Source organism: Haliotis rufescens, unplaced genomic scaffold (genome assembly GCF_023055435.1).
Source record: "Haliotis rufescens isolate VD_foot unplaced genomic scaffold, xgHalRufe1.0.p SCAF_10, whole genome shotgun sequence".
NCBI lineage: Eukaryota > Metazoa > Mollusca > Gastropoda > Lepetellida > Haliotidae > Haliotis > Haliotis rufescens.
Window position 1 is genome coordinate 14,068,766 of NW_025963780.1, and position 15,969 is coordinate 14,084,734.

The 15,969-nt window shown below is 42.2% G+C and overlaps 1 protein-coding gene across 4 annotated transcripts in view; it reads right to left on the bottom strand.

Moving 5' to 3' along the window:
• Positions 1 to 15,969, bottom strand: part of LOC124112109 (proteasome activator complex subunit 3-like) — a 39,798-nt gene that overhangs the window by 13,540 nt on the left and 10,289 nt on the right. For all 4 annotated transcript variants that reach the window (XM_046472079.2, XM_046472078.2, XM_046472077.2 and 1 more), the window contains exons 5-6: positions 3,822 to 3,879; positions 2,458 to 2,570 (exon numbers count right to left, since the gene is read on the bottom strand). In XM_046472079.2, the coding sequence (XP_046328035.1) occupies positions 2,458 to 2,570; positions 3,822 to 3,879 (171 nt within the window). The remainder of the gene's footprint in view (positions 1 to 2,457; positions 2,571 to 3,821; positions 3,880 to 15,969) is intronic.

Genomic DNA, 15,969 nt, shown 5'->3' on the forward strand with positions numbered 1-15,969 from the left:
ACACATGAAGGGACGGGGACGAACGGCCTGAAAGAGACTCTGCCAGAAAAAATTAAGATAAGACTAACCACCATTGAAGATGTTGGTGGAGATGGATCAAAAGGGAGATCTGCATTAAACAATCGTCCATCCTGATGAATGGTGCAAGAAAGCATTGAAGTGGTTGTTGATGCAACTGACCTTGCGCTGACGTCAGGAGACCCAAAAGCTGTCTGTGGGAGCTGGAGTGGTTGTTTGAGTGGTAATGGAACATACCATTGAATCTTCATCCAACGGTCGTGTGGAACAAACATCATGGCTATCGAGTGTCAAAGAGATAAATTGTAGTCGTTGAGGGGGAACGAACTTGGATTTGTTGATGTCGATCAACGAGCTGAGCTAATGTAAACGGTGACACGTGAAATCGAGTTATTGACAAAGGATATCAGGGTCTGCGTGCGCTCAAATGCAATCATATAGGAAAGCATTGAACAAGATCCATCACAGTTGAAGGAATTTAATTATGGGCCGAGTAAGGAGGGTAAATAGCCAAGGGGCAGGGGAAATTTGAAACAGGAGCACCTTCCACTGGTAATGGTGGCCTTGGAAAATAAACCAAAGGAAATGGTGGTGCGCCCGTGGACGGGGATGTGCAGATAAACATCTTGCAGTTCAAGATTGAACATGAAACATGCGGAACTTCCAAATACTTTGCATTGAAAATCTTCATGTTGAAGATTAGCTAAGCTTTCTGTCTTTTTTTCTGGAACAAGGAAGATTGGTGAATAAAACCTGGGGGTCGCAGGAAGCAGAGAGATGCAGATTTACACCACTTGGTAGGTGTGCGTCTTCCACTGTTGTAACTGGTGGAGTAGGATCGACCGCTGTCAAGACCAAACCCACAGGTCCAAGGGGCTGAGTGAGAGGTGGCTGGAGCTTGCTCTGAACCGAGGTCTATTGATGGGAGACCCGAACATTTTAGGATCGCCATGGAGACTACCTGAACGAAGGAATCAAAGAGATGTTCCCCGCACTGCTGATCGCAGTGTTCTAACTTGTGGGTAAGATCAGAGCCTGAGATCGGGATCGAACAAGGAGGAATCCGGACTTTGTGATTTTGGTGCCGAACTAGAGCCACTTCGGGAGTGGTGACGTGCCCGATCTAAGTCTGGTGGTGAATGTCGATCCACAAGTTGGGAAGTTTGAGGATTATATCTGTAAGTATGAGGATGATGAAGCGGAAAACAATCATGGTCTGTAGTGGATCGGTAATCTGCAAATCCTGGAGGGTATGGGTATCCGTATCTCAGGTAGTACGTCGCATAATTGTCATAACATGGATACTTCCACTGGCTCTAATTTCTATGTATATATATTTGAAACAAATTAATAACCATAAGCTGATCGCTATTGCTGGATATGTTTTTATATATCATGGAACAATTTGACCAATCACATCATTGCTCCTGCACTCGCGATAGCAAAAACATTTATGTTGACAGAATAGTCAAACTACAACAAATATGACTTTCAGCGAGTCAATGTATGGCATTTAAGATATATATATACATTCTCTAGCTACTAAAATTCGTTTCAAGGCATCAATAGCGTTAATCTGACCATGGTTGCTGTAAATAATGTTCAGTTGTATGAATATTGAATGAAATTTTGAATAAAATTAATAAATTTTGCAGATTACAAATGTAAGTCCAAATATACAATGAACACTTTTTATAACCAGACAGTGTTATTACATGATTAGTTTGCATAGTTCAGTACGGATTTGTTGATATGGTATTTACGGTGTTACGTGCTCACAGTAATGTCTTTGTGTTAGGATTCAGCTCTTCAATCCTGTGTATAAGACGACCCCCCCTTGAAAGGCCCCTAATTCTAGGTGCAAAAAACTCACCTTATACAAAGTGATACACGTTACAGTGGTTACAACAATTACAGCAAAACTTGTTCGGATCTGATGTAGAATAAGTATGTTGGCATTTAGCACAGGCCGGACACGGTGGCGATAAGAAAGAGTATGAGTTGGTAGAGAGACGCACGTGGTCAAAGCGTGGAAGGTTACCGAGCACAAGAGCATGAAATTAACCACAGAGATGCTGGTATGTGTTCGGGCAAATAATTTTGTATTAGAAACTGGAAACAGAGTTTAAGCACATTTCCACATAGGAACAAAGAAAATATGCATAGTGTAATATAGGGTAAGTTTAAAAGGGTGTAACCACACACACCATTTTCAGCTTTTCCTTCTTGTGACCTTTGAATAATCTATGCTAAAAGACACCAGGGTCATTTGGAAAAAGTCAATTAACTTTGTGCAAGTCATTACAAAAATTACCAGTGATAGTGAAAATCCAACAAAAACTTCAAGCAGTCTTGTTTCACAGAGCTGCTAATGATTATTCACATAAATATAGAAGCAATAATATCTGAAACTTTGCAAAAACTTCAAAGTCAACTCACCAAATTAGCATGTTCAATAAGATCCCTTATTAAAGGTTTCATCTTCTCCGACAAATCAACAATGTGTTTGTTACAGGGAGCCAATCCATTGGGAAGAGCAAGTACTCTGGTCCCTGGAGAACAAAATAGAAAGTGTGCTGACATTGGGCCATTTTTTCTAAAATCAACATCTTTTACTTGTACCACATCCACTGCAGGAAAAACCTTCATATCAGCATTACTTATTGAACTGACAAAACAAATTGCACTTATTTGTTTCGTTTGTTTATTGTTTAATGCTACACTCAGCAATATTCCAGCTATTTGATGGAGGCCCGTAAATCATAGAGTTTGGTACTGACAATAAAGAGATTGATTTTGTTAATAACAATCAATGCCGATCAGGGTACAATGACAGGCCATCAAGCAAGTCACAGACTCTGACCACCTAATCCATTTGGTCACATCTTACGATAAGCATAGATTGCTGGGGACCAATTCTAACCCACAATCCCCACAGAGCAATTGCACTTCTGAACACAACATTAAACCAAATTTTGAAGGCTTTGTCCATCAACATGCCTGCAGAAAATGTAAGAGCAAAAATCCATGCTATAGCGTACAATAATACACAATCCTCCATGATTGCAAAGCGATCTCAGTACCACAACTATTGTATGACTATGACAAGGTATGGAAATATAGGAGTATGACAGTTGTAGCACTAAGATTGTTTTGTGGAACAACGCCAAAGTTAACTTGTCAGTTCTTACATATTAATGAGGAACAAGGGGTTATTCTGCTATGGATTTGCTATTGGACTTAAAAACAGTAACACAAACCTAGCATTTACATCTAAGTAAATCAAAGCATGTGAAAAAGAACAATTTTTCATTTTTAACATTCTCAAACAGCCTCAAGTTTGCTGTTAAGCATTAATATGAACTGGAGGTGTTTGCAAAAACAGAAGCAGCCCAGTCACTGCTATTTCCTCAAAGCTTATTGACTTATAATGTGCCACCATGTATAACTAGTAAAAAAATATTATTTTCAAACTTTGACCTTAAAGAAGACAACTTCATATAATCCAACAATTACCAAAGTCAAAGTAAAAGTGCAACAGTAACTGGCAATAAATTATACAACCATGTTTCACAATAAGATTAGAGATGACAGTGACCTTTGACAGACATAGCTCCAACATTCATACTCCAATGAACTCACACAAAGTGAAAGTCAATTCCTAAAGAATCTCTAGTGTCAATAACTTCTTCTGGCCTAGTCATAAAAAAGAAAAATCATTGTAAAACGGCACGGCGGTCACATTTTAACAACAACTAAAAGCAGTCCTGTTTCACAGGAAAGCTACTTATTTACTACAATACCAGATATATTTTCGCCATTGCCAGATGAGACTTCAACTTTCCTCTTTTTGGATGTTGGCTGAAAAAAAAAGTTATATTATTAACATATCTCAACAAAACCTCAATAATCAAATAACTGCTGAAGCAAATTGTTGTAAATGGACAAAAAACACTAATAGAAAAGGAAGCAATAAGGCTCTGTACATGATGTAGCTCGCATGAAATTTAAATGGTGACATCTCCAGTGAAGTGAGTTGAGAATATGAGTAAAATCTAAATATTTTTTACATTTGTATACTTATCCTGCATTACTCCTTAATGCATTCACTGCTTACCTTGCGACAAAGAAACGGGACAACATACCGGCGATGGTTCTGGGCAAAGAAATAAGGAACTGTTCTATATCCTACTTTTCACACCCACCGCCACTGTCCTGTGACCTCCGTGACCCTAGGTCACCTCTTCACATCACTGCCTGTTGCCTGAGCTTAAGAAAGACATACTTTTGAGGTTTCTGATGCCAAAGTGGGGAGGCAAGTCTGTGAAAGGTGGGCTTAAGGTATTATTATGGTATTATGTAGTAATGCAGGATAAGTATACAAATGTAAAAAATATTTCGATTTTACTAATTTTTTTTACTTAGCCTGCATTATTACTTAACATGCTTAATGCATCTGTATCGGACATTTTGGAGGTAGGAAACCCTCAAAATACAGAAACCTCAATAATTAACACCCTGAAGGTACGACACCAATTGGTCGATAAACCGTGAAGCGAAGAAAGTTCAGAAAAACGCTGTAACGGTCAGGTTATTTCAATGTGAAAAAGAATTGAGCATAGGAATTAAAGAGTAGCTCCCTATACATCTTAGTAATAAAGACAAATAGCTCATCTGCCAAATTTTTACTTACTACAATATAGAGCCTTGTGGACAATTGATTGTCTAATATTCTTCCACTGGCGAAATCTGATCGACTGCACCGGAAATGGAAAGGCTCTGTATAGGGCGAGTTCATTATTTGCGTCGGGGTTGGTAACCTTCTGGGCTACAACCAGGGCCCAAAATTCTGTACACCTTCGACGTCCTCAAGAGTCACATTGCAAAGATAATGACTGGTGAAAACTGTGTCGGACTTCCAAAAACATCCTTTCATGATTGTTTTAATAGCACAATTGCTGTGCAGAGGCTCTTCCAACAAAAGTCAATATTGGTGGGATGGTGAAGGAACGATCAGGTTGGCCTGGTAATTGATTCTTAGCAATCAAATCTCAGCACAACCTGAGATGCACCGCTTCGTGCATCCCATGCTCAAAATGAACCCAGGGCGCCGGGGCTAGTACCAAGGGAAATACTGTTTTTTTGGTGCAGTCATAAAATGAGGATGCATAGAGGGGCTCAAAGGGGGGACCTCGCAAACCTCAAAGTACTACATTAAAGTCCCACGCAGTCGGGTGGAACTAGGCCTTTTGATCCTCAAGCCTGAATGAGTGTTATAAGGCCTGTAGTTCCGGGACCTTAGTCATCTTGCGATAATCCGGAACAGCCAACACTGAGTTAAGTGCAACCAAATACAAAGTACCGGTAATGGTGCTACCTTTCGAGTGTCCTTGGGTACGCAATTGTACTGGGTTCGAAATTAAGGGACGCAAAATGCGTCTGAATTTATGATTTTGCGTCTATAAATAAAAATAAAGACGTTATTTTTTGCGTCTTGCTTTTTCCCCGTTTCACAATTTTGTTGAGAAATACCTAGATTTCTAAATTCACTGTGATAATTTTTGATTTCGCGAAGATTTTTCTTGATTTGTTTACCTACAGTTTAGAGTTACCTCCTCATTTGCATTTCCCGGGAAAACCTTTTACTTCCTTTCTCTCCATTCAACTTTGGTGAGCGAGGACTATTCCGAGCTCTTTTTGACCAATGAACATATAGCACAGAGATTAACATTATGCAAATGATGTATGTCTATTTTCGAGAGGCCAATCAAATGCCGTAAAAACTATGTCATCGGTAATTTATTCAATTGACCCAAGGTAGTTTCTTTTTTTGGGGGATGACTTACCATCCTCGCATCCCCAGAGGACACCCCGTAGGCTGGTTGACCGACCAAGCCGTAGTCACATCAAAATAGTATATACCTGACCTACCTGTCATATCATTCATTTACTAAATCTATCACATTTCACAATGTCTAAAATACGTATTCCATTTCAATTTATCATTTCTTATCAATAAATTAAAAAAACTTTTCAAATTTTCTTGCAATGTTATTGAAAATAAAATCTCGAAAACATCAAGAACGGGTCCACATCGAACATGCCAAAGAGCAATGTAAAGACGTTTCAAGCAAATCTTTTAATATATACACATGCACAAAAGTTAAGCGCCACCCACCATATTTGTGAGCTGTTACTTTTGGCACATAATGATGACTATTATAACGAGATGTACGATTGTTATAAGCCGTATATGTAAACCTAATGTGATGCAAAAGTTGTCCCAAAGCAAGTTTATCTTGTGTTCCAAAAGAATATGAGCATAAAGGAATTTTACCAAAGACCTGAAATTGAAGGATAAGAAAACATTGAAAAACTTTTTTTGTCATGTAACTGTCATATCAGCAGACCATATCAGGTGTCACATAGACACCCTAGGGAGTGCAGAGTCTATTGCAAGACAGAAACGTAAGTAACGTGTGTATGATCCACGGACATTGACCACAGCTTGAACCCTACGTCTCATACTCATTACAAGTCGTTGAATGCTTCTCTGAGGCAAACGGATCCATTCTTCATGAAGTGCAGCTTCAAGTCCAGCGAGATTTTGAACTGGGGGATCACGATGTCTGATTTTCCGGCCAAGAATGTCCCAGAGATGCTAAATTGGATTAAGATTCGGACTACAGGCCGGCCAAGGAAGAGTGGCAATAGCTTCTTGACGCAAATAAGCCAAAACTGCCCGAGATCTGTGTGGTCTAGCATTGTCGTCCATGTAAACAGGTCTTGTCTGAAGAGGATGGTTGTCAAAATGAGGGACTACCACTGGACGAAGAACAGCATCTTGGTATTGTTGGCCTTCAGGTTTCCACGAATTGTCACCAGCGGACGTTTGCAGCCGAAGGAAACACAACCCCATATCATGACAGACCCCCCACCACATGCTAAGGTCTTCTGGATGTTCCTTGGTGCAAAACGAGTGTTACGTTGCCTCCAAACACGTATTCGACCATCAACAGTTTGTAGCAGGATTCGACACTCGTCAGACCAATGGATCCTTCTCCAGTTGGCCAAGTTCCATCGACTATGGGCATGACACCATATCAGACGATTCCGCATGTGCCTCTCAGTCAGTTGAGGACGTTTTTCTGGTCTTCTGGCGTTATAACCAGCCGCTCTGAGGCGACGCCTTACAGTCATCGTCAAGAGTCTCTGATGGGTAATCCACTGCCGTCTTAAATCTGTTGAAGTGGCAAATGGATTTGTCTGACTATCCTGAAAAGACGTCTATCCTCTGTTATAGGTCTTTCTTGGCCTACCAGAACTATGCCTGTCATTGACATCATTGGTTTGACCATGTTTGACAATCAAACGAGTGATAACACTGTGATGACGACCCATTTGTCTTGCAATGGCCCTGCATGACATGCCAGCATTTTTCATGCCTATCACTTGCTATCTTTCAGCGTTCGTTAACTTTCTCCTCACCATGGCTGATTTTCAACCTCTATTGGAAGGAGAATCTCACACAGGAGCAAAATGCAACCACGTGTCTGAAACTTGAATTTCACTATTTATAGGGTAGGGGAACTGCAGCAACAGGTAGAGCACGCTTTCCTTGTGGTATCTGGACAAATGAAAAATCTTTGTCATAGCTCATAACCTAGCACGATACATCTATGAAGTTCCATATTTTTAATATAGATTGCAATTTCCAGCTTAAAACGTTCAGAAAAACACAATTTAACAAAAATCTTTCGTCATACCATAGATGTAATTTGATAGGCTGACTGAGGTCACATGTTCAGATTTGACCAGTCACAAACCTTGTAGCAGATTTCGGCAAAGAAAGCTCCTTTTGAAACCAATTTATCGAAGCTTTCTAGCAAGGTGTCATATGGCAGTCTTCGACGAATGTGTTATTCGAAAACAGAGGTATTTCTTCATGTTACTGAGCGGACAGCCACTGTTATTGGGAAATGGGTGATGACAGATACTAGATCTATTTATAATTCTTTTTGAGATATTTTTTCCAATTGCGTAAACAATTTTTTTAATGAAATCTTTTAGATTCTATTTGTTAAAATCGTCAATTTTTTGCTTCCTTGGTCCCTAATCTGGACGTTATGAATGTGTTAGCTTACATTTTTTTTATTTTCAACGAACTTAATTAAGTTGTAAATGCATAATTTAAATAATGTGATAAACATAACTTTCATATTTATAAACAAGCAAAGATGTTTTACAAACATGCAGATATCTTCTCTGATAAATGTTTTATGAGTGTAATTTAATTACTTTGTTATCCGAATGTCATAACATGCATAATCAGCCATTATTTATATGCAGCATAAATCATGATCATGCAATCTTGTGATATTTATTTTGAAGTTATGAGTTGAGAAAAATAATTGCTTGTTGATTTTTTATTTTGCTTTTAACTTTTAAAGCCACAAGCAAAAATTTGATTGTGCCTAAAACAATTAAATTCTAACCCTGATGTAGTAGGTATTCAACTAAAAACAGAGGTGAAGCAGTTGTAGGGTCTTGACTTCTTGCCTTGCAAAATCTTTCGAACGACCTAGTAGATGGACGATGAGCTAACGTCATAGCTTTTGCTGCTCGTGCAAAATAGCCCTTTGCACTTAAGGCCTTTTTAAGACGAACCAATTGTGCAGACGTAATCTGTCTGATGTTGGATAAGGCAATTTGCTGTAAGGGTGGATAAACGGGTTGGACCACTGTGGGAGGGGTAGTGGATCGTCTTCTGATAGATTTCTAAGCTCGACTAACCACCCTCTCGCCGGCCACAAAGGCGCGACCAAAGTCCGAGCAAGTCTCCTTGATCTTTTGTACTGCCCTGGGAAGCAAGACTGGTGGCAGAAAAGCGTACGCTTTTATTCCTTCACAAGGAATGCTGAGCAGCTCCTTACCCCCAAGCTTGCGGATCTGGTAACGGGGAGACATATGTCATGAGTTGGTAATTTTTGCAAGTTGCAAAAAGGTCGATATTTGGTTGCCCCAACTTCTGAAGCAGTAACTTGAGGATGCTCCAGTTCTTCCAAAATCAACACAGTCTCCCGCCTATTGGGGTATCTACAACTGGGATGACTGGAGGCGGGAGATCCCAGTCGTGACTGTCTAACATTTCAGTGTTTAACTTTTATCACCTCCCTTACTGTGGTATTTACCATGCCTGGATTGATAAGAACCTTGAGGTTTCCCTCTGCCACTCCCTTTCTCACGAAAGGCATCCTGCATCTGGCCTTCCTTGAGAGACTTATTGCCTGACTTGCCTGATTGCTGGGATAAACTGTGAGAAACATGCTCCAAAGCCTTGAGTGCCGTCTCATCCCTAGCATAACTGGAAACTTGGCATGCATGTCCGAAGACGAGGTTAACATAACAACCTGCGCTTTAACTCCGAATCCCAAGTAGATAAGGCTAAATAAAAAAGCCCAGCCTCTGTGTGACCGTTATTTCTGCAACGCTGCTTTAAGGTGATTTCTCATATGGTCAATCTGACGCTGTTGAAAATCAACTATAGTTTGGAGATGATCTAGTCGGTTAGGGTTATCCTCCGACAGATCCTGCTCTACCGCACGTGTTGACGATACTAGTGCTGATAAAGGTTTTCATACCCTTCAAATTTCTGTTTCAATAAACAACATTGGTATCCTGAGCCTTAAGAGTAGAAGGCTTTGAGGAGACTGCCATTCTCTGTATATCCTCATCCAAACTATGTGTCTGGTCTGCTGCCTCAAAGCCATGGATAGGAAATCCATCCTTCCTAAACTTGAGTGGCTTAAATGACAGCGTAAACATCAGCCTGGTGAAGTCCTCATCCAAAGATCTAATCATATCTGACATCATAGGGTCGACCGTACTCGATGTAGGATGTGTCCATATAGTATCTTCTTTAACAACCCCGTTACACATGGAAGGCGGTCAGCTACCCTATCAGGTACTTGTGCCAGACCAAGGTGAGTATTTTATTCTCTCGAGGAATCTCCCTCTTCACCATTAGAATAGTCCGACGAATCAGAATGATGTTGGCGTGTGCGTCTAGATGGTGAACGACTTCTACTGATGTGTAGTACTACCTCTGAATGAGGGCTTAGATGAACTGCCTGGTGAATAGGAGTCATGCGTCAATGTCCAAGAATGCGCAGGCATACTGGTACTACTCAACGATGAATGCGCTGTATTATGATGCACGATGGGAGTATTATATACATTAGGCGCGTATATGATATGCAAATATTTTGCATCCTATTAGTGTTCTGTAATGGCATTGACGTCTGAGCTTGCATCTGCTGCACTGGATAAGTTGGTACAGTGCTAACATTGTATGCTGATAGCCCTGGGGCTCACGTCATTGTAGATGCGCTTGTAGTAGGCAGTGGCTGCGCAGGCACATGAGATGCAATGCTCAATGGTGTTGGCTTGTACGTGGCTTGGGTTTGCGCTACCCCCCCCCCCCCCCCCCCAAAGCATCTTGAGACGCTGGCGCCGTCTTCGCAGATCTAGCAGATATGGATTTCTCAGACGACTGAAAATTAGGGTCAATTATGATCCTCACAAGATCCTCTGGATTTGAGGTTTTCGGTGAAGCGTGCACTTCAGCAGTGACAGTAACGGCCGACGTATCACACGTCAAAGATAATGGTTGCGTAGTAATGACCGAACCATGTCCCTCGCAAATCACGACGAGATTGCTGCCTTTGTGTCGTAAAACTCGTTGGAGAGACAATTAGTACAACGTGCAAGCAGGACAACATGTTGAGAGTAATATGAAAAGAACACATCACCCGTCGCAGACATCTTCCCGAGGCAAGAGAGTTAACTGACTTTAAAAGTCCAGTTTCCACCCTTGCCAAACTAGGCTGGAATTCCTGGGCTCGATCGTAGCGCCATCAGTGGCTATTACGAATTATTTCCCTTCTGAGCCTCTCCTTTAGACCAATCAGATTCCACCTCTCGTTTCACTTGCATTTGCTTGAAACAAAACAGTGGCGCCCAGTCAAGACGATCTGATCGATAATTAAGGTCTATGATGTGATAAAACGCGTCTTACATCGCGCAATGCGTGAGCACCTTGATTAAAAACATGAAAAGATTTGGAAAATATCTGTTGACAACGAGTTGGCGGTGCACATGCTTTGCAAATCCTGCAATCGACCGAAATGTGCACGACAGTTTACGAACCGGATTTCGATTTCGATGCACAATTTTGATTGGACTATGCATAAACTCGTTAGTCCAGCCAAAATGTAACTCCATAATACCAGCCTAGTTCAGCAAGGGTGGAAACTGGACTTTTTTAGTCAGTTAACTCCCTTGCCTTGGGAAGATGGTCGCGGATGAATTTTGGAATTGTAGACGGAAACTGAAGGTCTAAATAAATCCAAAACGAGAGCTCCGCTGGTTCACGTCCATGCTGTAGCGCGGCAGGCAGTGATATGAAGAGGTCACAGGACAGTGGCGGTGGGTGTGATAAGTGGGACATAGTTTATTAGTTAACAGTTTATTACTTCTTCACCCAGGACCATCGCCGGTACGCTGTCTCGTTTCTTTGTCGCAAGGTAAGCATGGTAAGCAGTGAATACATTAAGGAGTAATGCAGTATAATTAAAAAATATAGATTATAGAAAAAAATAGTATTTTTCTATTATAGATTGAGTGCAAATCATGATGCCTTGAACAAAGTTGAATTGTCTTGTAGTCATGACTATTCACAAACGTATTCATCTTATGATTTCATAAATCCTGGGGTCCTTGAATGTCTTATGGTATCTATATCTGGGGACTCCCTAAATCTTTTACTTTTGACAATGACAAGGACCCCTCGACTGTCATGCTTAATCTAAAACACTGCGATACACAACAAGCTTAGTAAATCCTAAATATTTTCATACATTTGGATACTTACCTGGCATTACTACCGGTACCTTAATGCTTCTACTGCTATTTTCTTATCTAGGAGATGGGAGCTGTGAGGTGTCTGGTCTACAGAAGTTGTTGTTGTACCAACTAGTTGTGGGGGTTGCTTCCTCCTTCAGCAACCACGTGACTGGAAGTAGTGAGGTCACTAACATTCACATCACAGCCAGTAATGGACCAACTGAAAGAACTTCACAGGGAGGTAGCACAAGGATGGGTGGGCGCCTTAGACGTAGTAATGCAGGATAAGTAACCAAAGGTAAAAAATATTTGGATTTTATCTTATCCTGCATTACAACCTTAATGCATCTTTATCAGATGGAATTAAGGAGTGCATATCTTTCAGATGGAATTTAGAATAAAATCCCTCCAACCAGCCAGGGAAACCACAGACCTTCCTGTTCGATAGAGCTACACGATGATGAAGAGTAGGAGTTGTGAAATCCAGTCATGGAACACCAGTAAAAAAATTAGAAGAGGCATCAGCCAAGTTCTAAATTCCGATTCCCACAGCTGGGATAAGCGGAAAACTGAAACCCCCTAGTCTTGAAAGTGTCAGTTCCGGGATGAAAGAATCAAGATCATCTTGGGTTAGTGACTTGTTGCTCTACCACCAGTGGACCGAAACTATGAACACCTTGCACATCCTCAAGAGTCACGCCTCAGAGATAATGACTGCTGATGACAGTATCTGAGCGGCCAAAAAAAACCTGCATGATAAATTGTATGGAACAACTGCTGTGGAGAGTCATGGTCGAGGCGACAGCTCCAATTTCATGGGGGTTGTTGGCACTGGGTGAGCCCATTGCTGCTAATGCATACGCCTGCAGTATAATGAATGCAGCCATAGTGAGATAGTGTTAAGTCTAACTTCTGTCTTGGACGTCATCGAGATTAAAAGTAATTTCCAAGATCCACACTATGTCTTCAACAGAGGAAAACCCTTAAGGCTCGAACTAGTTCATCCTCGTCTTCAGATTCCACTATCAATGATAATAGAGGAATGGTGAAAGATCTGTCTGGCTGTCATGGGAGTTGATTTTTAGCAATGAAATCCAAGCACAGCCCCAGATGGACAGCACCGTGCCCTCTGCACTCGAACAGTACTCTGGAGTGTGTAACTCACTGACTAGAGCCGCTGTGGCTAACTAGAGAAAAAACGTCTTTTCGGTAAGTTTGAAGAAAGACGCCTAGTGGATAGGTTCAAAAGGAGCGGTATGAAGCGACTTCAATACCATGTCCAAATCCCAAGCTGGGGGACAAAACTTGGCACATTGATCCTCCAGACGAAAAGACCGCAAAAGAGATTGAAGTTACAGGATTTAAGTCATTTTGTGATCCTAAGGAACTGACAAAACAGAGTTGAGGGCTACCAGATATGTAGTTATGGTACTACCCTTGAGGTGAGGCTTACTGCGGAGGTGCAGAAGGAATTCAGCCATAAACTGTTTCTTATCTTTACAGAAGGGTTCAAAGGAAACCCATTTATTATCACATAGGGATCGTGTTGACGGTCTATGAGCTGAAGCAATAGCCTTCGACGCTCTAGACCTTTTCCACTTAAGGCCTGGTGGAGATGTGCCAAGCGTGCAGACAAAACTTGTTCCAAGCTGGGTGTGGCAACTGATTGTGGGGATGAACCAGTAGGTGTGGCCACCATGGGAATTCAAGAGGGTCATGACTAGCGAGGTCTCAAAGATCAACGAACCCATTCCGAGCCAGCTACCAAGATAGATTTGGTGTTTTTTAAAATCTTTTTCAGAACCCTGGTAAGCAGTACAGATGGCAGAAAAGTGCATGGAATGCTGAATGCGTCGACTGGGAAGATGTAGGTGCGGAGTTGATATATTCCTGCTGGTGGCAAGTAGGTCGATAAGTGGCAGGCCAGATCACTGGCACACCAAGGTGAAGGCATCCGAGTGGAGCATCTACTCCTTAGGAGCCACTTTGTCAGATCTGGAGAGAGCATCTGCCAGGATGTTGCGACAACCGGGGATGTGCTGTATGATGAACCTCATGTGCAGTCCAACTGGAAGAACTGAAAGGTCTGAGACAGAAAGGATGACAAATGAGAAGAGCCCAGGTTGCGCAGACACCAGACGACTGTTGTGTTGTCTGTGGATATGGCTAGTACTTGGCACTGAAGCCGGGACTGCCAGTGAGACAGGGCTAGGATCAGTGCATCTAGTTCTAGATTGTTTATGTGCCATTGGAGTTGATTCTTTGACCGGAGGGACCCGTGAAGATTCCGGGGTAGAATATGTCTTCAGCAACCCATGCTTGCCGTAAAAGGCTACTATGCTTGTCGTAAAAGGCGACTAACAGGATCGGGTGGTCAGGCTCGCTGACTTGGTTGATGCATGTCATCTTATCCCAATTGCGTGGATCGATGCTCATGATATTAATCACTGGATTGTCTGGTCCAGACTCGATTATTTACAGACCGCCGTCATATTTCTGAGTGCGGCGTTAAACAACAAACCAACCAACCAACTTTGACTGGAGGCAGTCTGATCCTCCAGATGTGCCCCCAAACCCTGTCATGATGCGTCGACAAACAGAGCGAGGGAAGCTTGAGCAGTGTTAAGGAGACGCTGTCGCAGACATCCGATCTTGCTGCCCACCAACGAAGATACGGGCAGTGGTGAGATGGGAGTGCTTTGGAACTCAGCGGGGTCTGTAAACTAATAAACGAAGCCAGAAACTGCTGAATCAGATGTAGTTGTAGTCAGCCTCTGGCTGTCAGATCCTGAGAAGTCCCTTTAGTACCTGCCATTGACGCAGGGTGCACGCTTGATGAAGGGCAGGAAGAAGATGGTGCTGTATTTTGTGCCACCTGACGTCTGGTACCAGGAAGAGATCCTGGTCCATGCGTAACTGGCCGCCTATTAACTGGAGCTTCAACGATTGAATGAGTTCCAACTTGAGCTTGTTGCCCTGACAGAGGATGATGGTCACAAATGGATCTTGAAGAATTGTCCAATTGGCCCCAAACCTGCCCAATCTCCCACCTTCTGGTGTGTCTATGACTGGGACAACTGGAGGTGGGAGATCCCAGGCTCCGGGCACATGCCTTCGCGATCACTACCCCTGAGCTTGTGTTGGCGACAGCAGAGTTGATAATTCCCTTTGGGTTTTGTATGGTCCTGGCCTTTGCCACGAATGGAAGAAGAAAGAGTCTTAAAAGAAGCCTTAAAAGAGGGCCTAGGCTGTTAATTGCCAATCTTGTCTGGTTTAGATATAGAATGATTGTAGACGTGCTCCAAAGCCTCGAGTGCTGGCAAAACTGGAGATGCGTGCATCAGTCTCAGAAATAGCACCTTCAAATAACGAGGATGCACTCCAGGGTTTACATAGAAAGTGCCTTCTAAATTTGGAATCTCAGTCCGTAAGAGCAAGATAACCTACGCGCCTAGTGGTGGTAATATCCGCCAAGGCGAGATGATTGCTTAAGTGGTCGATTTAGCGTTGCTGAAAGGACATTATCGTTCGCAAAGGATTGACTCAATTAGGATTGTCCTCTGTAAGATCCTGCTCGATGGCTCAAGCTCCTGTCATGCGATGGAGATTATTGTCAAGTGTATGCGCATTATCTGCGAGTTCAAACGCATGGATGCGAAAATCTAACTTCCGGTTCTGAGGTGCTTTGAAGGTCAGAGTGATGGCGGTTTTGAGAAATCATCATCCAACGCCAAAATCAAACCTGTGGGCATTGGGTCTGGATGAATGGATGTGGGGGAACACTAATTGTTTCCCTAATATCAACAGAGGGAGCGACAAAGGACAAACATCTACCATCCAGTCAGGCACTTGGTTAAGACCTAAGTACGTGCCAAAATGGAGAAAGACTGCATGACCAACTTCTAAAGTGAGACGATCTGGATGTACGACAGGAAGAGACGGGAGAGGTAGAGTCATGTGTGTGAGACCAACAAGGTGTAGTGGTTTCCTATATCTTCTAAGGGAGGCAAAGCTGGACGAGAAGTAGTCATAGTTGCAGGCTATAAA